At 42.6% G+C, this 22463-nt stretch overlaps 2 protein-coding genes across 2 annotated transcripts; both read left to right on the top strand.

Annotated features, from left to right (window-relative positions):
* The first annotated feature begins 577 nt into the window (after positions 1–577).
* Positions 578–12149, top strand: LOC148115169 (uncharacterized). Its single transcript, XM_087886312.1, has 3 exons — positions 578–1259; positions 10767–10916; positions 11882–12149. The coding sequence occupies exons 1-3, from the start codon at positions 1077–1079 to the stop codon at positions 11990–11992; spliced, it is 444 nt and encodes a 147-aa protein (XP_087742438.1). The 5' UTR covers positions 578–1076; the 3' UTR covers positions 11993–12149.
* A 4750-nt stretch (positions 12150–16899) lies between these two features.
* Positions 16900–21878, top strand: LOC117661988 (cyclin-dependent kinase inhibitor 2A-like). The gene is made up of 2 exons (XM_034411261.3): positions 16900–17098; positions 20140–21878. Exons 1-2 carry the CDS (start codon positions 16976–16978, stop codon positions 20404–20406), a joined length of 390 nt encoding a protein of 129 aa, XP_034267152.2. The 5' UTR covers positions 16900–16975; the 3' UTR covers positions 20407–21878.
* The last annotated feature ends 585 nt before the right edge of the window (positions 21879–22463 follow it).

Raw genomic sequence — 22463 nt, 5'->3', positions numbered from 1 at the left:
GATCATCAAGGGATGGTCGTTTACCCAAATCGGATAAAGTAAATCCTTAAAAGGAGACCTTCGTTTTGCTGCTTTCCCGAGACTTTCCCGGACAAAAGCACCGGCTCGGGAAGAGTCAAGAATCCCGAAATGCGGAAACGAGCGCTTGCGAATTATTTACAAAAAAAAAAAAAAAAAAAGCCGATTTTCAAAACAGCAATTGCTGACACTTTTTGTTTGGCGCGCGCGGACCTCTATTGCTAGATCTAGCGCCGCCTCTCCCGCGCCATTGGGCCATTGAAAGGAAGTGAGCGAGGCGGCGATCGCAAGCGACGGCTGCTGCTGCTGCTGTTGCTGCTATTGCCATTGCAATGGGTCTGCTGATTCAAACGAGCGTTTCTGACCTGGTTCTTTCCACCAACACCACCCCTCGCTTAGCTAAAGAGACAGTACGCGGGGTGGGGGTGGGGGTGGGAGAAGAGCAAAGGGAAGGAGGGGAGGGTCCGAGTGGGCCGAAGGCGGCAGAAAGCGACTTTTGAAAAACATGCAAAGCGAGCGCGCGTCGCTTGATCGGTCGCCTTTTTTCAAAGAGCGGTCGCCGGAGCAGAGAGAGAGAGATTCGTCCCTCCCCTCTCCCTTTTCCCCTCCTCCTCCTCCTCCCTCCTCCTCCAGTTGGAGAAGGCGAGAGGGGCGGCGAGCGAGAGGCGGGTCTTGGCTCTGCATCCCGGAGCTCCGCAACGCGCGTCGATACCCCCCTCCCTCCCCCTTTTTTCTTTTCCGATCATCTCTCTCTCTTTTTTTTTTTTTTATCTTTTTAATAGCACGGAGGAGGAAGAGGAGGAAAGGATAAAAGCAAAGCCGACTCTGCTCTGCGCCTCGCGCGTTTAAGGATCTTCTTGGCCCGGGTGTTAAACCTGTCGCTGCGAGAGACTGGAGCAGCTCCGAGAACGGGTCCGCCCCCCCCCCCGCCGCTCCGGATACAGTGACGAGCATCTTGCCCGGCATAAAAAACAGATCTCCGCCACGTGTTCCCGCCAGACGCCCCCACCCACCCACCGACCGACCGACCGACCCACCAGCCCAAGACCTCACCGTGGATGCCAGGCATGGGCGGCCAGGTCAAGTGTCTCGTACGAGGCGTGCGGGGCGAGAGGTTGTCGCCGTTCCTGCAGCGTTGCCTGTTGAAAATTATCAGGAAGGTGGTGAGGACGAGATCTCTGCCCCACACTCTGGTGCTGGTGGTGAAGAACCGGCGGAGCCCGACCTCCCGCCCTCGACAGGTAAAGAAATAGGGCTAGCTTTCCTCTGCTCCTGCCGTCGGGATGGCAAGCTGCTGCGCCTGGCTTGCCTCCCTGGGAATGCCGCTTCCGAGGGAATGCGAATTTCCCCCATTCCTGTTCTATTTCCTTTCCCTTTTCAAAAGGGATTCGTTCTCCCTCTTTCCCTTTAAGAGATTTCATTTTCTGAGGCGATTTCCCACCCTCCATTTTATGTATGTATACATAAACATAATGCACATATCACACACACACATACATGCATATACATACATAGGTAGCCCTATAGTCACTCACTGCGACTGGGTTTCAGAAGATTTTTTTTTTTAAAAAAAAATCCTTATTCTCAAGGTTGGGCTTTTTTCCCCCAGGAGTTTAATTGAAATGACAAGAATTCTGAAATACAAAAACAAATACATACTCTACACAGATCTGGTAAAAAATACACTGCATGGATTTAGGCAGATCCTGAATTTTGCACATTATTGCATAAAAACCACAGCCATATTGTAAACATTTAATTTACTAATTTAGAGAGAGTGTGTGGGAGTAACAAAAGGATAAGAAACAAGATCACAAACACTTTAGGTGTAATCTCTCCCCATGTGGCTTTTAGAGGCCTCTCCTACTGTTCCTAAAATGAGTAGGCCTTTCCATATTAAAGCAAGCTGACTTCTCTTTGTTGCTCGTTATCACCCAATTTAACCTGGTTATCAACCCGATAATATTTCTAGGATCTTCTCCTTATCTTAAAGCAACTTTGTATATTTTTGCAAGGATGCAAAATAAAGAGGACCAATTATGCAAATGTAAAAGAAGCTCAAAGCTTTCACTAGAAAGTCAATGCTTGTAAGAATAGAATTCCCTTCTGAATTTCCCCCCCCCCCCCATACGCCATTTTCAATGGGTCAGGAAAAAACTTGCAAAGTCAGTCTCCTACTTTTTTCTTTCTCTATGCCAACTTTATCTTTTTAGCTTTCCTACATTATTAAATCTGTATCTTCTACTTTCTAAACAGCAAATTATATTGTCTTTTTAACTTTCATTTTGCAGAGTTAGTATTTCTCACTTTAAAAAAAAGAAAAAGAAAACCCGATACTGTATATTACTCTAAATATCCAAATATAATTTATATGATTTTTTTTTAAAAAAATGTATTTTTTAAATGTTTGGGCAATGATTATTTTAAATAATTTGGTAAAATCACATCTGGCCTTTGAGGCCTCCTGTTTAATCTGTGGAATCCAGTGGCAGGTAGCTTTTTTTTTTGCAAAGACAATCTGGGAAATTTACAAGATAGAATAAATAATAAAATAAAGCAGATTGGAAAATATAAATAGAAGAACTAATGAAATCCTAGGAGAGAATCCCACTATTTTGGTAGTGTTTGGCACGATAATCCACCATTCAACAATAGGTATTTACTCTAATTCTTTGCTCTTAATATAGTAGTTGCAGTCATTCTTATGAGTCACTGAAAATTTATCTGGCACCTTATAGGCCTCATACAAGCTTAAAAACATGATCTAAACATTAAAAAATATTTTCTGTTTTGCATTTGGACATTGATACATACTTAAATCTCCCTTTGAAATAAAAGAAAATTTAATTCTGTCTGGAGACCTCTTTTCTATTTTTCTTTATTTTTTCTAAGAAAATGATCTCTAAACTGAAACAACAGGAAGCAGGACCTTCCCAATGAAGGAACGAAGATACGTTAATCAAGAGACATGTTTAAACAATTCCGAGTACTTTCAGTCTAGTGCAGCTATTTGTATCAAATGCATGGTTTGAAAAAAATTATTATGTAACAGCAGAGTTCTATATAGGTTTACTCAGAACTAAAATTGGTAGGGTTTAGTGGACTTTTTTTAACCATTAAAGGTGCCAAAGACTGCAGGCCCAAGAATATTACACCAGTCCTTCAGCCAAATATCCCACCATGAGTAAATTTTTGTCAGCATAAATTAAAAATGTATTTTGGCCCCTCCCTGGACAGCCTCACTTAGAAGTAAATTCCGGAATTTAATAAGACTTGTTTTCAACTAATTCTCACCCACAACTGCAGTTTTTATACTCTTACTTGAGAGTAAAGGCCAGTTAATATCATTAGTTCTTTTTAAGTTAACAAGAAAGATAGCTGTGTTAAGTTTTGAAGTGCAATGAAAGTTTTTGTTATTTTTGCAACATAACATTGTAATCATATAGATGTTCGTTCCAGATGCAAATTTCCTTAAACTGAATGGAGCATTCTCTGAAATGAGTGGGTAGATAATCAGAACTCAGCTCCGCTTTTTTGGAGTACAATCCACATATTTTGGGGAATAATATTTCCAAATATATATAATATGTAATATTCTGGCATAATATTTAATTTTAACTGAAAACATTTTCTTCCCACTAAACTTGGGCAAACCTTAGATGTCTGTCCTACAGATGATCACAGACTTTTGTTATTGTTTTATATCCTTTACCTAGACCATTTTTTTCTTTCTTTAAATAAAACAAACTTTGGTAAGAAAAAAAAAGCTGTTAGTCATATATATATATATACATACATACATACATACATACATACATACATACATACACATACTCAAGAGTCAAACTCCCCGATGGCCTCATGAAGTTTTGAGTTCTTTATGGTCTCCGTTCTTACATGGTTCAGAAAGAAATTGTGCTCAAGTGCCTCTGAGAATATGAACATGTAATTGATTCTTTGATATTCCAATCAGCATTTCAATGTTCTAAAGTCTCATTGACCTAATTTACATATCACTCTTAACCAGGTCTGGTAAGAGCCTGGTACATGTATTTGCAAAATATACTAAGTTTAGTTAGTGTTAACTTTGATTGGGGGGTTGCATGTACCCCCAAACTCTTTGTGTTTGGAGATGTGGGGACATGTTTGTGTATGTGTCCCAATAACACGCACATGTGTGTGTGTGTATACACACACACACCTGTTATGCAAACACAACCCATTTGATTAGTTCAAGGCATTGTACACATTGGTTAAGTCACCAGTCTAGAAGCCGGGTGACTCAAGTTCTAATCTCAAGAAAGTCAGATGGGTGACTTGACCAGTCACTCTCTCACACCTCAACCTAATTCAGAGGGTTATTAGTGTGGGGACAATGGGAGGACGAAGAATTATTGTATGTGTTTTCTCCACCTTGAGTTATTTATAAAACAATAAAGGTGGGATATAAACAATGCAGTAACCAAGCTGAGGATGTCAATTGAAATAAACCACTGAGGCACAAAAAGTGTTTCAGTTCCTCCCCTATGCTTTTCCTCCGCCATCAGAATGAATGCAGGTGCTCTTGCATCTAAAACCTTCCTGGGGAAGAGGCAGGCAGATCATTAAGGCAAGGGAAGGAAGGGAGAGCGAAGACCCCCAACAGAACTCTACATTCATCTTCAGCTCAGATATAAACATCGGAATGGTCTTAAGGGGGGGAGACTCTTAAGGGGGAAGCACTGAAGCCCCTCTTCAGATAGCCATGTGTTTTGGGGGGAAAATAATCACCATTTTGTTGTGAAGAATAATTTCCTGTCAAAAGAATAACAAAATTATCACTCTCAATTTATCTATTTATCCATCAATCACATTTAGGCATCAATCACTCATCACAGAGACTCTATGCTCAGTTGCACATCCATCTTGCTGAATTCCCTCAATTGTAGCATGACAAAAAGTTTCATTAATCTGACTGGATTTATGTCTGTTTCTCTCTTACTCCTGGATGATCATTTCAGATGCCTTTGGCAATGGAAGGTGTCAGCCCCATGGCCCAACCTTAATGCAGAGAGGGACAATAGACTGGTATAAATGTGTTGTGCTTTTTTTTAAAGAAAGCTGTAGTTCCACCACTGGACACTTACTTGAGGTATAAAGAAACCTGGACTTAATTCTTTACTTTTCCAGGTAGGACTGAAAAGATCAACAGCCCCAAAGAAAGCTCTCTGGCACTCTGTGGTAAAATCCAGGCAGACATATAGTGCAATACAGCCAGCTAATTCACCGTCTGTCATAACAATTCAGTTAACCCTGATTTCTTCTGTATATGCAGAACAGGTATTTACTGGATATGAACCACTGGACTACATGAACCAATATCTGAGTCAGTGGCCAAGTTAGCCAACTCAAGACATTTTGGGGGAGGAGAGAGGGGTGCTTTCAAGTCAATCTTGACTCTTGGACATGGAAAAATCCCTGCAAGACTATTTGCCATTACTTCTTCCTATGGCTGAGAGAAACTGACTGGCCCAAGGTCACCCTGCTGACTTGTACCTAAAACCAGATTAGAAACCACAGTCTTTCTAGTCTGATGCCTTAACTACTACACCAAAGTGGCCGTCAAAGTATGAAAGTATGAATCAGTGGGTGAGCTAAGACTTAGCAGGTGCATTTTCAACAAGGGGCCATCTGGGTCAGGAGTCAATTGGGTACTTTGTATGAACTTTGTAAAATAGTTCATTCAACCCCCATAAGTGGTGAAAATGCAGCCTAATGAAGCAATTTCCCCACTGTCGTCCTTTGTCATCCTGTGGGTGTCCACACACGGGGTGGTTATTTCCTGAATTTTGGCTTGTGCCCTTCCATGCACCAAGGCGGATGTCCCCTTATTTCTAAGCTCATCCCATTACCCCGGAATGGGCAACACATCACTGACTTCAGAAGTTCCAAGTCTTTCCGGGTGACTGTTCGACGGCAGTGCTTGCTTTTTTCTTTCTCTCTCTCTCTCTTTCTTTCTTTAATATGGCTGCTGCTCATCTTTCTCTGCTGAGGAGCTTCTCGCACGTTTATTTGTTTGCAAAAGCTGATGAGCCAGTTAAGTCGCCCAGTTCTCGGCTACTTCAGAAAAGGAAGTGGCGATCATAATTCCATTTTCAAAAAAAAAAAAAATGAAGCTCAGACTTTGAAGTTCAAAAAGAGCACGCTCGCTGTATGAAAGAAAAGGGAAGTTAGGCAAGTTTATCCGTTAAAAGCCAAGGCTGCTGCTTTTAGAAAGGTCAAAATAGGACGCCTTTGAGAACAACAATATTCTTGGGGTTTTTTTAAAAAAAGAAAATAAAATAAAGGGGGGGGACAGCGAAGAAAGCCATGGAATAAATTTAGGAAAATAAATGGGGAAAAGGGGATTTTCCTGAAAATTGGGGTTGATTCCTGCAGGGTATATAATCCGATTCAAAGCAGCGGCTTGACTTTGTTTCTATGTAAATATGAGCAGTGGGGCTTTCCCTCCTCTCTCGGGATCGCCCCTGTTGTCTCCTTGCATGGATCGATGGCTGCCTGGTCGCCTTGATTCTTCGGTCGTCGTGCAAGCCGAGAACAGCCCATCCTACGTATCTTCGTAACATATGCAGCCTTCTTTAACCTGGCGGACCACACCGGAAAGCGTTGGGACTCCAATACCCATCCCAGCCCCAAGCACCTTTCGTGGGGATTTGCAAATTAGTCGCTCAGACGGCCTTCCCCTGTTTTCCAGACGCATCGGAAATCCTACGATGGCGGTAAAAAGGTAGAGACGTTCGTATCCTTTGGGCGCCTGAACGCCCCGTGCCATAATAGAATAGAATAACAAGAGTTGGAAGGGACCTTGGAGGTCTTCAAGTCCAACCCCTTTGCGATTATCGCTTCTTGGAGGTTTCTTTTCCAGTAATATGAAGTTGGTCCGGGCGTTCAATTCGGAGCGGGAAAAAAGCCCTCGGCCTGCTTCGTCGTAAGAGTTTGAGCAGGTGGGGCGGAGAGGCTGCTGCGCCGATCGGCCGAATCCGCCCGTCGGCCTCGCCCCGGGTGAAGCGGCCTAAAATGAGGCCGGTTGGGCTTTGCCAAGCGCCGCCAGAGTCGCCTTGTTCTCCGCCTGCAGCCTTCAAGCAACCTCGAGGGGTGGGGAGAAAGAAATCGGATCAAGGGCAGAAAAACCCGGAGAGCGTCCTTTCGAAGCCCTGGGGCTCTAACCCGAAGGCGGCCAACTACTGCTAACGCGCCTTCTGCTGCTAGGCCGGGAAGGCCTTTCCCACGTTGTCCCGACCTTAGGGATTCCCTCTGTCTTCTCTCCTGCCCTGCAGGTTGAAACAAATACAATTGTTGTTAAGAAAGGCCTTTGAGAGCCCCTTCGTCTATTCCTTTGCTCGCAGGAACTATGAGTAAAGGAATAGCCACGCAAAGGGGCTCTCAGGCCTTTCCTTTCCAGAATTGCCCTGTGCTTTTTCATTATCTATACTCATGTACCAAGATTTATTGGCTAGTAATAAATTAGAATGAATTATTAGAGTTAGCCGTATTGTCAGCCAGACTTGTAGATTTGGATGGATTGATTTTTAACCACCTCGAGTCCTTTCCAAGGACCCCAAGCAGATGTTGTTTGGGGCTATTAAAAGATTATCACAGGATGTGTGTGACCTGTTCCAAGTAAAGCTGCTTTTCTGAAATTGACTTGGTTGACAATTTGGTTATTTGTCAGTGCTGATAGCATTCAAATGGTGCTCCAGTTTATTTATTTATTTATTATTTATTTAGTTTGTCAAACATATACAAGATGATTGGTACAAATAAATGGGGACAGTAGAACAGGGATAGTGGGCATGCTGGTGCGCTTATGCACCAGTATAAGTTGTTTTGAGATTTTTTTTTTTAATTTGATTTATATGCCGCCCTTCTCTGAAGACTCAGGGCGGCTTACAATGCGTTAAGCAATAGCTTTCATATTTTTGTATATTTATACAAAATCAGCTTATTGCCCCCACAAACTGGGTCCTCAATTTGCCCACCTTAGAAAGGATGGAAGGCTGAGTCGACCTTGAGCCTGGTGAGAATTGAACTCACAGTAATTGCAGGCAGCTGGATGTTAAATGCTGCCTTAGGAGGCATTATCCTCCTACGCCACTCAGGCTCAGTATTCATTCATTCAGGGTGAGATTGCACCCAGAATGCTTATTATTGCTGGTACTACCTTTATTTTCTTTTGGTTATGTTCTACTTCTGTTTGAATTTTGTTATCTTTTCCAGTTCTTTCTCTTCTCTTCTGCTGTCTCCAGGTACTGTCATGTCCACTATCCAGACTTTTTGTCTCTCTTATCAAGGATTGCAACTGTCTGAGGTATCAGATGGTTGTCTGAATTCTAATGTCCCAGAGCACTTTAGTGTCTGTATTTTCTATTACTTTGTCTACTTTTATGGTTCCACCAGTTCTTATTTGTGGGCAAATGACATTTCTTGTAGATATTCCAATGCACTGTTGTTGCTGTTTTGTCATCACATTGTTTCTGAAACAACTACGCATTTGCTGTCTGTTGCTGTCTTCTCAGTTCTGGATTTATGAGCATCTGTTATTAAGGCTTGATCTTGTGCAGCCAGAATTAGCTCCTCTTGTCTATTTCTTAAACTTTCCAGCTCCTAATCATTGCCATGTCTTGTTATATGCTTTGCTTGTTTTTTTTACTATTATTATTTAATTCATGTGCTGCCCATGTAATAGAATGCTTTTTCAAAAGGCAACTGGACTGTTTCTTGACAAAGAAGAAAATGTTTTCCTTTTCATCCAAGAAGCTTCATCAGTTCTGATGGTGGGAGATGAATGGATAAGTACTGACAGTTGAAACTAGATGGTGGGGGGATGGGGGGATAGGTTCTAATAAAATGGTGGTATCAGAACAACTCCTGGACACCACAACCTTCATAAATATAAGAAAGTTGGCAAGTCTCCAGATTTGATCATGTGACCACAGGGATGCTGCAATGGTCGTAAGTGTGAAAAATGGTCATACGTCACTTTTTTCAGTGCCATTGTCACTTTGAACAGTCACTAAATGAGTGCCTGCAAGTCGAGAATTACCTGTAATTGAGCCCAGAATTATGATCATAAGTCATAGTTGTCATTTAGTGGGTCACTATGTGACCAGGCCTGATTTTATTACCTTATTTCTGGCAGTCATTAAATGTGTCAGTTTTCCCCAATGGCAATTTTGCTGGAAACAAAGTAAATGCCAGAAACTGGCAAAAAAAAAAATATGCCAGTTTCAAAGTCATGTAATGGTGGGATTCTCCGCAAACAGCTGTAAATACAAGTGGTTGCCAATCACTCAAAATGCAATCATATGACCACAGGAGATGTATGACGCAGCCACTGGAACTTCAAAATGGATCATAAGTAGCTCTGAGGAGGTCAATGGTTACTAAGTGAGAAAAATTAACTGTAACTGGAGCAATGCTGTACATTAGTTGTTTTATTTCTTGCAATGAGCTGGTATTTATATTTGATAGTTCAGTATTGGTTTCTTTTAATATTTGTGCTTTGGAACAAGTTTCTATGCATGCAGTCTTATTTTGTTGTCTTTGTGTTGTGCTAGATGCTCAGTTATTCTTTGTTTCAATTCCTCTTGTTTTTTAGTTAGAAGGCTTTGTTTTTTCTGAGAAGGCAGAGTAGAGGTGTCTGGTTTGAGAGTAAAAATGATTCAGTAGCAATGCTGGCTTCCTCTACTACTGACTCCCCCTAGTTTGCCTCCATGCAGGCCTGTCAAACTGGCACCCGCGGGCCGGATGAGTCATGTGTAGGCCATGCCCCCCCCCCCCAGTCTTTGTGTATTTGGGATGGGAAAGCTCAGAGTTTGTTGCAGAAATCAAATCCAGAAAGCACACGCAGGCAGACTGATGCAGCAGGATTCATTAACTTCTCTTTATATACAATATAACACACAAGTCAATGTATAATACCAATGGTAGTTCTTCCAACTTGGTAGAGAGGACAGATTAGTTTCAGTTCCAGCAGCAGACTCAGAGCTTAATACAGACAAAAAGAACCTCCTCTATACAGGGCAATTAAGCTAAACCTAAGCCATGCCCAGGCTCCAAGCTGTTTCAGCTTCCAACAGCCCTCATTGGCTGACTTAGTTGCTATGCCTATACAGTGGCTGACCTTGTTACCATGTTCTATTCCAGCCAATCCCCAATGGCTGATCTGTTGCCATGTCTAGTCCAGTTCATGAATATTCTGACAAAAGCAACTTTTCTTCTGGTAGTTCTGCTGCTGCTGACTTCATTTGCTCAGCCAACAGTCCTCAGTTCCATAGGCTAACTGTCACCAGATGTCCAGAACTCCAACATCTGATGTGATTCTTCTTGACCTGGCAATGACTGATCCAATATAGGTTTCTAAAAATTACATCTCATCTTGATGTGGTTGGGTGGCTTCCGTGCTCTGAACTTGCAATTGGACAAGTCTTATCAAAGAAACTATTATTATTATTATTATTATTATTATTATTATTATTATTATTTAATCTTTAGTGAGATTCACAGCCTTTGAGGCTGGTTAATAGCTCAGCAGCTCGAGTCCTAACCAAGGACCTAGGAACTGTTAAGGTATCTTCGGAGGATGTAAGCTGTTCCGAGTAAGGTGGTTTTTTGGAGAGTCAAAATGTTCAAAATTATTATTATTATTATTATCATCATCATCATTATTATCACCACTATCTTCATCAACATAATTCCACTTTTTCTAGGATTCTGAAGAGGTCATGCAAATGTGTCCACTTGATAATTACCCACTGGAACCCACAGTCAGAAGGGCATTTCAACTGCAGGCTCCTTGCAGCTCCTCAGAAGAGCCTCCTGACTTCCAGCAGATTGACCTGTCCATGTTTGATAAAGTGGTAAGCCTTGCTATATTTTTACTCATGGACTTCTGGGGAGTATCAAGATGGAAGAGAACATCGAGTTCCACATGCGAAAAAGATTGCTTTGCAAGCCACCTCGGTGGTTTAAAACAACAGGCTTTGCCAAACCCCAACACAGTACTTTGGATTGGTGAAATGTGTGAACTCAATTGAGGCTGGATTGGCCTGACCAACAGCCTTTATTAAAGTGGAGAGGCAGCAGAAGGTTAGCCAACTATGTACAGGTAGTCCTTGACTAACAAGCATTCGTTTAGTGACCAAAGTTACTAAATGAAAGTTATTTTACTGACCTCAGTAGGATGGAAGGCTGAGTCAACCTTGAGCTGGGGAGACTTGACCTGCCAAACTGCTGGCAGTCAGCAGTAAGTAGAATTAGCCTGCGCCACCACATCTCATAGTAGATTCAGTGGGCTTTTCCTTTAAGGAGGCAAGCATTGGATTGGTGTATAAGACACACACCCATTCCCTTCCTAAGGGCATCTCCCATGTACCTCTAGTCATATTGAACTATGAAACCTATCCTTCCCATAAGAGATGGGCAGAGTTGCAGTATGACACACCAGTGTAACTCCTAACTTAATTTGAAAGTTATGCTTTTTATTTATTTATTAAATGTATATGCTGCCCGTCTCACTATTGCAGTTTCCTCATAAGAGGGCCAGAGTTTCTGGATCTCTGGCATTAAAAGTCCCAGCATTTCTGTAACTCTATTTAATTAATGAAAACCAGTGTGGTTAAGATGCTGGGCTAGGAACAGGGAGATCCAAGTTCTAGTTGGCCTTTAGCATTGAAGCTGGCTGGATAGCTGTCTTATCAGCTGTCTAGTCTGGGAAGTCAGAAAATATTTATTCACCAACCTATCCTGAACCAGTGAAGTACGTCCATAATGTTCAAATACTCGAGTTAATTGTTTCAGGCTGATTCCATTCTGTTTCAATCAGTTGTTAGGAGCCTGCCTGGGAAGTGAGGATGCTTTGATCTCATCAAGCCGAAACTGCCGACCAGGTACACAAGGTGCAGAGGACCCAACTTTCTTGAATAAACAGAATTGATGGAATAAACACAACACTTTAGAGCCAAACGAAAGAATCATGTTATGGCTTAGCAAATGCAAACTAGCTAGACCAAAAGATCAATTCAGAGGCATACAAAAGCCAATATTGTTTTGTATCTGTACTTAAGTTTGCCTAATAAAATAATTAAAAAGTCCTTAGTAAAATATGTTAGTATTACTAAAATGAGTACTAATTATTAGTAAAGTTGCTAGTATTATTAAAATGTACATTAGTTCATTCAAAAACAGGAGTCTTGAAATTTAGAGACTGACCCATTTATGACTGTGACTATACAATTCTATGGATTGCATCCAATTTCATCATACAGTATGTGTGTTCTGAGGAAAATTCAAGTCAACCTTAGTACGTCACCATTAAGACAGAGCTCTGAAGAAAAATTTTTAAGAGCTGGAGCTGTGACAATGTCATGTTATAATCACAAAAATTGACTTGAAAGTCTGTCTCACTGTTGGGTTCATTCCACATGTTAAGTCTGCGACTTTGTGAGTAAGTTGAAAGCTGTTATTATGGTTTGTGAACCATGGCTGATAGTTTCATATGTATAAATCTAGCGATTTTTTTTAAAAATTTGATTTATATGCTGCCCTTCTCCGGAGACTCAGGGCGGCTTACAATGCGCTAAGCAATAGCCTTCATTCTTTTGTATATTTATACAAAGTCAGCTTATTGCCCCCACAACTGGGTCCTCAATTTACCTACCTTAGAAAGGATGGAAGGCTGAGTCAATCTTGAGCCTTGGCGAGATTCGAACCTGCAGTAATTGCAGGCATCTGGTCTTAATAACCAGCTTAATAACAGGGTGCCTTAGACCACTGTACTACCAAGGCTCTATATAAAGCATATAAATGTCAAAAGCATATAAATCATGGTTAAGCAAAGCACACTCAGATGTATTTCTTGAACGGGGCCACTGAGTTCAAGGCAACATACTTCAATCGGTTTGGATTGTCACTCTTGCAGCTTTTAATAACCTTCCTCTTAATATTACAAAATGGCTGAATATTAAGAAAACACAGAAGCCATGTTATTACTATTTGCCACCACCAGATAGAGTATCTTACTTCTCTTCTATTGGAACAGTATCTTACCATACTATTGAACAAGGGCAGAAACACAGGAAAAGCCATTTCTCCCTCTTCTTCCCATAAAAATTTCACCTATTAATTTCCATCAGTTGATTTTCTGACTGCTAACAATACATCAAGATTAACCATTTATACTAAAAAGCAAAAGATTTGGAACATTCATCAAAGTTTATGCCTTTTAATAACATTGATTAGTGAGAAAAGATGCTACCAGACTCCTGATTTTTAGCCATCACAGACTAATATGGCTCTTTTTCTACAGTGCTAACACGGGAGCCCAAAAAGTAAAAAAAAAAAAAGCAACTGTGATCAGGACTGATTGTCCTCCTCCTTATGCCATTACTTCACAGAAACGTACATTATTTGCCGAGCCAATTGTATCAACATAAGAGTGGCTACTGAGCTCATTTGCTGCTCCTTCTAGAAACACTTGATTCTTCGCTGACTCAGACTGGTGGAGAGCCAAGCATGTCTTAGATTCTTAGATTTCCTAACTGGAAGCAGAAGAGAAAAGCTTCTCAGAAGAGGATGTGGGAAGGATGGAAGTTGGCTTTGAGATCTCATGAGTGAAATCCATGCATCAGCTCATTGTCTTGGGAATGCTTTGGAGGTGAAAGAAGTCGATCAGATTTGCTCTGCAGTTAGGAACTTGCATCTCTGGGCATCTCCACCTCAGAGCAGCTCCCTGCCCCCCCAGCAGCGAAGATAAATATAAATACAGGAGGAAGTCACCCACCCACCCCCACTCTTGGGCCCTGGAGTTAGTCCCTAGTACCAACTTAAAAAATTGTTTCCTGACTTCTGTGGGAAGAAGCACCCTTGAATTTGACTAGTTTCCTTCTGAGCCTCAGTTTAGATGCATTGCTCTTGCAAGAAACTTTGATGAAAGTGAACCAATAGTTTTTAACCCTGGAACCCCTGGCTCTCAGAAAAGGGACAGATCAGCCCTATTCCTATCAAGCACCACACTAACAGAGAAATTTCAAATCAAATCAAACCTTTATTGTCAATGCACAACATGTGTACAATGAAATTGAATGAGCCTCTCTTGGTGCAGCCCCCCAGCCAATATGATTAGTTTAATTCCCAATGTCATGTGAACACAGGCATGTGTATTCATTCAGGGAAGCATGTGCAAACAGACACATGTAGTTGCTGAGTACATCTACAGTCATGTGAAAAAGAAAGCACACCGTCTTTGAGTTCTATGATTTTACGCATCAGGACATAGTAAAAAAAAATTATCTGGTCCTTAGCACTTTTTAAAATAAGGTAACAGATGAACAACAACACCTGACACCATGTCATCATTCATTTTACCAAAAGAAACCCAAAACTGAGAAACCAAGTGCAGATAGTCCTCAACTTATGACCACAATTCAGCCCAAAATCTCTATTGCCAAGTGAGACATTTGTTAATTGAGTTTTACCCCATTTTATGACCTTTCTTGCCACAGTTGTTAAGTGATTCACTGCAGTTGTTACATTAGTAACAAGGTTGTTAAGTAAATCTGGTTTCTCCATTGACTTTGCTTGTCAGATGGTCACAAAAAATGATCACATGACTGCAGGACCCTGCAACCATCTTAAATATGAATCAGTTGCCAAGCATCTGAATTTTGATCACAAATTATGGAGATGCCGCAATGGTCACAAATATGAAAAATGGTCATAAGTCCCTTTTTCAGTACTATTCTAACTTTGAACGCTCACTAAATGTACTGTTTTAAGTTGAGGACTACCTGTACACTTTATGATTCAATAGCTTGTAGCTCCACCTTTAGCAGCAATAACTTGGAGTAATCATTTTCTGTATGACTTTCTCAGCCTCTCACATTGTTGTGGAAGAATTTTGGCTTACTCTTCTTCACAACATTGCTTCAGTTCAGTGATATTTCGGGGCATTTGTTTATGGAAAGGTCTCTTAAATCCTGCCCCAGCATTTCAATTGGATTGAGGTCTGGACTTTGACTGGGCCATTGCAACACCTTGATTCTTTTCCTATTCAGCCATTCTGTTACAGATTTCCTGGTGTGCTTGGGCTCATCGTGCTGTTGCATGACTCAATGTCAGTCAAGCTTTAGCTGTAGGACAGATGGCCTCACATTTGACTCAAATACTTTAGTATACAGAGGAGTTCATGGTCAACTCAATAACTTGCAAGGTGCCAGATCCTGTAGCTGCAAACACCCTCCCCCAAATTATCGCTGCCATCACTGTGCTTGAGAATTGGTATGAGGTGTTTGTGCTGATATACTGTGCTTGGTTTTCACCAAACGTGTACATTATGGCCAAACTTCTCCACTTTGGTTTCATCTGTCCAAAGATCAGTTTTCTAGAAGTCTTGTGATTTGTTCAGATGCAACCTGAGCCGTGCTGCCTTGTTGTTTTTACAGAGAAGAGACTTTCTCCTTGGCAACCCTTCCGAGCAAATCATACTTGTTCAGCCTTTTTCCAATTGCACTGTCACGAATTTGAACATTTAACATGCCAACTGTAGGGTCTGAGATGTAACTCTTGGATTTTTTGCAATTTCTCTGAGCATTGCCCAGTCTGGGGTAAATTTGCTGGGACATCCACTCCTGGGAAAATTGGCAACTGTCTTGAATGTTTTCCACTTCTGAATAATCTTCCTCACTGTAGAATAATGGACTTAAACTTGTTTGGAAATGATCTTATAACTCTTCCCAGATTGATGGGCAGCAACAGTTGCTTCTCTAAGATCATTGCTGATGTTTCAACACAATAACAGAGTTGGAGGGGACCTTGGAAGTCTAATCCAACCCCCTGCCCAGGCAGGAAACCCTTTTGTTAACACAACCTCAATGCTGGAGACCAGCAAACTCCTAAAATTTGGCTTTTATACAGGAAGTCATAATGATCAATTGATGAAGGGCACTTGATTAGCAGCACCTCTTCATACCTTCATACCTATGGAAGCATATCTATGGAAGTAAGGGTGTGCTTAGTTTTTCACACACAGCTTCTCCATTTTGGATTTCTTTTTGTAAAATACATGGTGACATGGTGTAATATGTCATATGTTGTTGTTCATCCGAGGTTGTATTTACCTGCTTTTAAAAACTGCTAAGGACCAGATGATTTTTATTATGTCCTGACACCACAGAACCCAAAGAGGCTCTACTTACGGTCCATGTGAAAAAGTAACTATTTATCTATCCATCTCCCTCACAGAGCAAATCTGGATGGCATTTAAGGAGAAGATAAAAACATAAAAGCTGTGTATAAATATTATATTAAGAGGCAATTAAAACAAGAGTCATTAAAATTTAAAGTTAAAAGGGGGATCTTCAAGGAGTTCCCCAAATAATCAGCCCCACGGCTGGGTGCTCCTCTCTTCCTGGACTCCCACCAGTCCAAATTTTAACAAACCAAATTGTTTGTTTCTTTGTTGAACAGGCAGCAAGCAACAAAAAAGAACCCTCCGTATTTATGGAATTAGGAAGAAGGGGGATTTATAAGAATATGAGTTCACCTGCTGGTGGTGGTGGGGAGCTTAGTTTTTACAGACCTTCCACGTGCAAGAGGGCACGTGGGCTTGCCAAGAGCAGCCGTGCTGCTGTTTCCTGAGCCGCAAAATTAAAGCGGGGGTGGCGGGGATGGGGGGGGGGGGACAGCGGGAAAGAGGGTAGTCTTTAACTTCCTCCGTTACAACCCCTCCCCGCAAAAAAAAAAAAAACTCAGTTAGTGTGCTGCTGTTTCTAAGGCGTGCCTATGGGAAGTGGGGGGGGGGTTGTGGATGTAAGAGTTCAGCCAATCAGATCAAAACCCGGGCCGGGAGAGGGGGAGATAAGCTGCCCAGTGGCACTAAGCCCTCAGAGCAGTACATCGCCCGATAAAGGCAACCAGCAGAATGACTCCATCCGACCGGCTAAGCCGAGCAGCCGCGGAAGGGAACGTAGCCGAACTGCGAAGGCTGCTGGACGGTGGCTCCGACCCCAACGGGCTTAACGTTTATGGCAGGAGCGCGATTCAGGTAGAAGTGCGCGCAGCGTGGACGGGGCTCGGTTTTCGCTTCGGCTGTTCTGCGGGGCGCGCGGGAGGGGGCGCACTTCCCGTTTCCTCCGGAGGGTGTCCTCTCCGAAGGGAGCGGGATGTGGGGGGGGGGGCTCGAATTGAGCATCGAAGGGAAAGCTTTCGGAAACGTCGGTGGGGCGAGAGAAAATGGATACCGGTCGGTAAAAGGGGCTTGGCGATCATCTCTGCCAAGGGCAAGTTGCGCAACCCTCTCGCTGTAGAACCCCTGAGCGCACCTAGATCGGAACGTGGAGGGGACTGGAGAAAGGAGGAGAGATTTTTGTGGAAATGAGAAATGAGGATAGGCGAGGAAGAAGAAGGGAGGAGGGGAGGAGGCGTGGGAGGAGAAATAGACCTCTCAAAGCCTAACGTCGTTTAGACGACGGTTCTTTCCCAGTTTTCTGAACGACGTTAGGCTTTGAGCGGTCTATTTTTATATTTTTTTTTTAATTTGATTTATATGCCGCCCTTCTCCGGAGACTCAGGGCGGCTTACAATGCGTTAAGCAATAGCCTTCATTCTTTTGTATGTTTTATACAAAGTCAGCTTATTGCCCCCACAAACTGGGTCCTCATTTCACCTACCTTAGAAAGGATGGAAGGCTGAGTCAACCTTGAGCCTTGGAGAGATTCGAACTAGCAGAAATTGCAGGCAGCTGTGTTAATAACAGGGTGCACTAAACCACTGTACTATCAAGGCTCTTTCTCCTATTACTCCTCCCAGGCCCAGGCTTCTTGCTCCTACTTCCAAGTTTGGGAGACAAGAGGGAATAAAAGCGATCATCCCAGAAAACTTCTCGGATAGTAACACAACGCCATTGATCCTTCAAATGTAAACCAGTGGATATCTTGTATTAGACATCAATTTACCGTCCCGAGGAAAGTGTGTGTGTGTGTGTGTGTACTTGTGCGCTCCTGCGCGCACGTGGAGGGAGGTGTTTCCAGTCGATTACTTGTTCTGGCATTCCTTTATTTTTTCGCGGCGATTTCCCCACGTAAAAATAGGTACAGTATTTGAAAATGGTGTGCGTCATAACTCCCATTTAGAGGGAATGCCTGGCTTTGAATAGAGAAGCTGTCAATCGAGTCCCAAGTGGGTGCAAAGGCCTTCCTGAGCATCCTTGGAGATTTATGCTGGGAAGTATCAGGATTGCTTTAGTTTAGCACTACAAACTGTTGCTTCGAACAGCTAACCGATGCCTATTGGGAGATGGGCCGCAGCTCCCCTAATCCATGACTATAAAAACATTGATTTGTAATCCAAAATGTCAACAAGGTAACAGAGCCCCAATGCTCTATCTGTTGGCTGAGAAATAAGACTTCATAGCTTGGATCACTGCAGAAGTATAAATTGTCTTTATATTTGTTACTAGCTGGACGCCGGTGCTTCGCTACGAAACTATGTGCTCCGGCTTGATAAATCGATACTTAAGAGTTTGAAGATTAATGAATAGTTACGATCGGCCTCTCATCTCCCCTTCTCTCCCTCAGGCTTGCCCCATAGATCTTCTCCTCTCCCCTTCTCTCCCTCAGGCTAGCCCCACAGAAGCCTCTCCTTTCCTCTCCCTCAGGCTGGCCCCATAGATTCCCTCCACTCCCCTTCTCTCTCTCAGGCTGGCCCCATAGATCCTCTCCTCTCCCCTTCTCTCCCTCAGGCTTGCCCCATAGATCCTCTCCCCTTCTCTCCCTCAGGCTAGCCCCACAGAAGCCGCTCCTTTCCTCTCCCTCAGGCTGGCCCCATAGATTCCCTCCACTCCCCTTCTCTCTCTCAGGCTTGCCCCATAGATCCTCTCCTCTCCCCTTCTCTCCTCAGGCTAGCCCCACAGAAGCCTCTCCTTTCCTCTCTCTCAGGCTGGCCCCATAGATTCCCTCCTCTCCCCTTCTCTCCCTCAGGCTGGCCCCATAGATCCGATCCTCTCTCCCCTTCTCTACCTCAGGCTTGCCCCATAGATTCTCTCCTCTCCCCTTCTTTCCCTCAGGCTGGCCCCATAGATTCCCTCCACTCCCCTTCTCTCTCTCAGGCTGGCCCCATAGATCCTCTCCTCTCCCCTTCTCTCCTCAGGCTTGCCCCACAGAAGCCTCTCCTTTCCTCTCCTTTCCTCTCCCTCAGGCTGGCCCCATAGATCCCCTCCACTCCCCTTCTCTCTCTCAGGCTGGCCCCATAGTTCCTCTCCTATCCCCCTTCTCTATTATATTGTTATAATAATATAGGAAATACTAATGCTTTGGTGGTCATTTTGAAAAATCCTTTCTTAGTGAGCACCTAGAAACCAAGAGGAAAATACGTGGCAAATTTCAAGCTTGTAGGCTTTACGGTGCTGGAGATTTCGTGATTAATGTGTGAGTGGTTTTCGCTTTTATATATATAGATTGCCTTCTTGAACAAGAGCAGTATAGGTAATGCAAATCGTAATGCCTAGTGTTTTTTTCCACACTGTCGCATGCAGCCACAGCTTTAGTCTGGCCCCTAGCCCTAGGTTTGTTTGGTTTTTCCTGGTGGTCTCCCATCCGTGCATTAACTACGGTACTTCATTCCTTCTTAGCTTTTTGAGGTCAGCCAAGATTGGTTTGAGGTTGTCTCTTGCCTACTTACACGGAGAAGTAATTCGCCAGGTTGAGGCGCACACAGTATCCCCAACGCTGGAATCTCTTGCGATGGTGTCTTTGTGTTGTGATCTCTGCCTTAAGGGCTTTTTGTGAGTGTGGGTCAACGCGGAGAATATCTTCTGGTCATGCTCCTGCTCTGTCCTGGATTTTCTAGTTATTCCAAAGATCCTTCAGCCAAAATTATGGATCCCCCCTACACACACACCGAATAGAGATGCCGTAACTTCAAAATGAAGGACTGAGTCTAGAAAGGGATCAACTCGCAGCTGTGGTTAAATCCATACTTTTTGCTTAGTTAAGCTCGAAATCGGCTCTCGGGGACAAGCCCAAACCATGGATGGAGAGTTGCGCCAGGGATCGCCTGACAACACCTTTCCTTTCTTTCCCCCTCCAGGTCATGAAACTGGGGAACCCCAAAGTGGCTGAGCTGTTGTTGGAGAGAAAAGCGAATCCCAATGTGCCGGACCCTTCCACCGGCTCCCTGCCGGTCCACGATGCTGCCCGCGAGGGCTTTCTGGATACTTTGCAGGTACTGGTCTCCGGGGGAGCTCGCCTGGACCTGCCGAACTATTACGGGCGCCTCCCTCTCGACGAGGCTGCAGAAAATGGGCAGAACCGCGTGGTCCAGTTCCTCGCCCGGCGACAGAGGGACAACGCTTAGGAACGGAGGGCTCGGGACGCTGCTGGTCAGCTTCTCATCATTCCAGGCGGTGCGCTTATCCGCTGCGCTGCGCTGCCTCCTTTGACGTTCGCTAGCTTAGCTGGAGCAACATTTGGGGGTTTTAAGCCGCCTCTCCGAGACGGCTTAAAAAAATGCGAGTGGGGTCACTTCAATTAGTCAATTGCAAATTAGTTCCGCTTGCTAGAGGGAGCAATTAAACCAAGCTTATTTGCAAGTTAGTTAGTTGTAAGATAGTCAACTGCAAAATAGTCCCTGCTGAAGAAGAGACCCTATCTAGAGGTTGCTACCTGTTAATTTGGATAAGAAACCCTCTTTCTTATCCAATAAGACTCACTGCCAGCTGTCTTCTTCCTTCTTCTATCTGACCATCTATTCCTTTGTGAACTGCACGTGATTTAAAAAAAAAAATTGGATTAAAAGTGAAGGATGCCCAGTTTATAAGCTTGATTTTCTTGAGCGGAATAAAGAGTGTTTCAGAACACAAAGCAAGGGTGGGGATTGTATCTGAGCACAGGAGACTTCATTGCAAGGTTGCAAACTATGACTATTTATCTGGGCCTTTAGATAATACCCAGACAGATCAGTCCACCTCACATTGTAACACTGTAATTCTGTGTAACTCTGAAATAAACTCCATTAAAATCTATTAGGGCTTGCACTTTAAGGGTAGGATTAGATTTTTGTGCAATGATATTAAAATCTAACCAACACCTCCACCCACTCACTTGATCAATATCTCAGTGCTGAAATTCCAAAATCTGGAGAATTCTCTTACAAATAGAACATTAAAGGGCAATCCTGCATAGGCTCAAACCTCACTGGAAACAATGTCTGACTCTCCCAGACTTTAACTTGTGGTTTACTGTATTCAACACAAATTCCTGAGTTTGTACAACATGAGGCAGAAAAAGCTAAATTGGTTGCCTGGTTTATACTTCAGTCGATCAATATAACAAAAGATAATTATATCCCAGTAAATCTTCATAAAACTTCATATTGTTCACATTATTTTTGCTGTAAGCCGCCCAGAGTCCCTTGGGAGTTGGGAGGCATAGAAATATGATAAATTAAATTAAATTAAATTAAATATATCTTGCAAAGCCCTAATATGATGTTTTGTTTTGGTTGAAATTGAATAATTTGCCCATTGAGGCTTAACAGCACACGAAGTTATTCAAAAATTTGATAATGTTGTGTGATCTTATATTTGGAAATGCTAGGGTTTTTTTTCCAAGTGATAATCTAATAACAAAAATTGCAACCCATATTATTCCATACCTTAACTATTTGGACTCAAGCCATGTGCTTACTTACTAATATGTTATTGTTGTATTCCAATGGCATTGCCTTTGTTATGTTTTCAACTCTATTTTTTCTTATGTATGATGCTTTGAGACCTTTTGACTGCTTTTCATAAAAGTATGCTTAACAAATAAATGAGTTGGCCTTAACTTGCATTACTTGTATTGATGTTAAGGTTTTCCTTGTATTCCATAGATTATGTGTAAATTATGAATATTAAATTATTCATATCCTGTAACAGTATAGAAACTCCTCTCCATACAATATACCATAAGATACATACATAGATACAAGATATATAAAATTTGTTAAACTTTGTAATTCATTTCCATGAAGATAAGTCAAAAATCCACCAGCAGCCCAGGCACAATATGGGGACAGTAACTTTCATGTTAGGATAGTTTTCAGCTGAATCAAGCAACATAGAGTGTCACAAACTAGTACAGCTATCTAATCTAGGTATGCTGGATTTTAACATAAAGCATAGCAGGATGGGGGCTAAAGTGAAGTCACAAAGTACTATACACACTATTGAAAAGTTCTTGCACAGGTACACTGCAAATCAACACAGAACAGATGAGATAATTTAATTATTCTAAAATAACATAATGCACCATTCTTTAGCTTGGGTAAGAATACTGGTTAAGACACCAGGCTAGAAACCAGGAAATTGTGGGTTCCAGTCCTGCTTTAGGCATGAAAGCCAGCTGATGACTTTAATCCAATCACTTTCT

The sequence above is a fragment of the Pantherophis guttatus genome, chromosome 2, assembly GCF_059756535.1.
Source record: "Pantherophis guttatus breed Tessera chromosome 2, ASM5975653v1, whole genome shotgun sequence".
In the NCBI taxonomy this organism is placed as follows: Eukaryota; Metazoa; Chordata; class Lepidosauria; order Squamata; family Colubridae; genus Pantherophis; species Pantherophis guttatus.
Note: the sequence above shows the minus strand (reverse complement) of the source record. Positions and strands in the feature narration are given on the sequence as shown.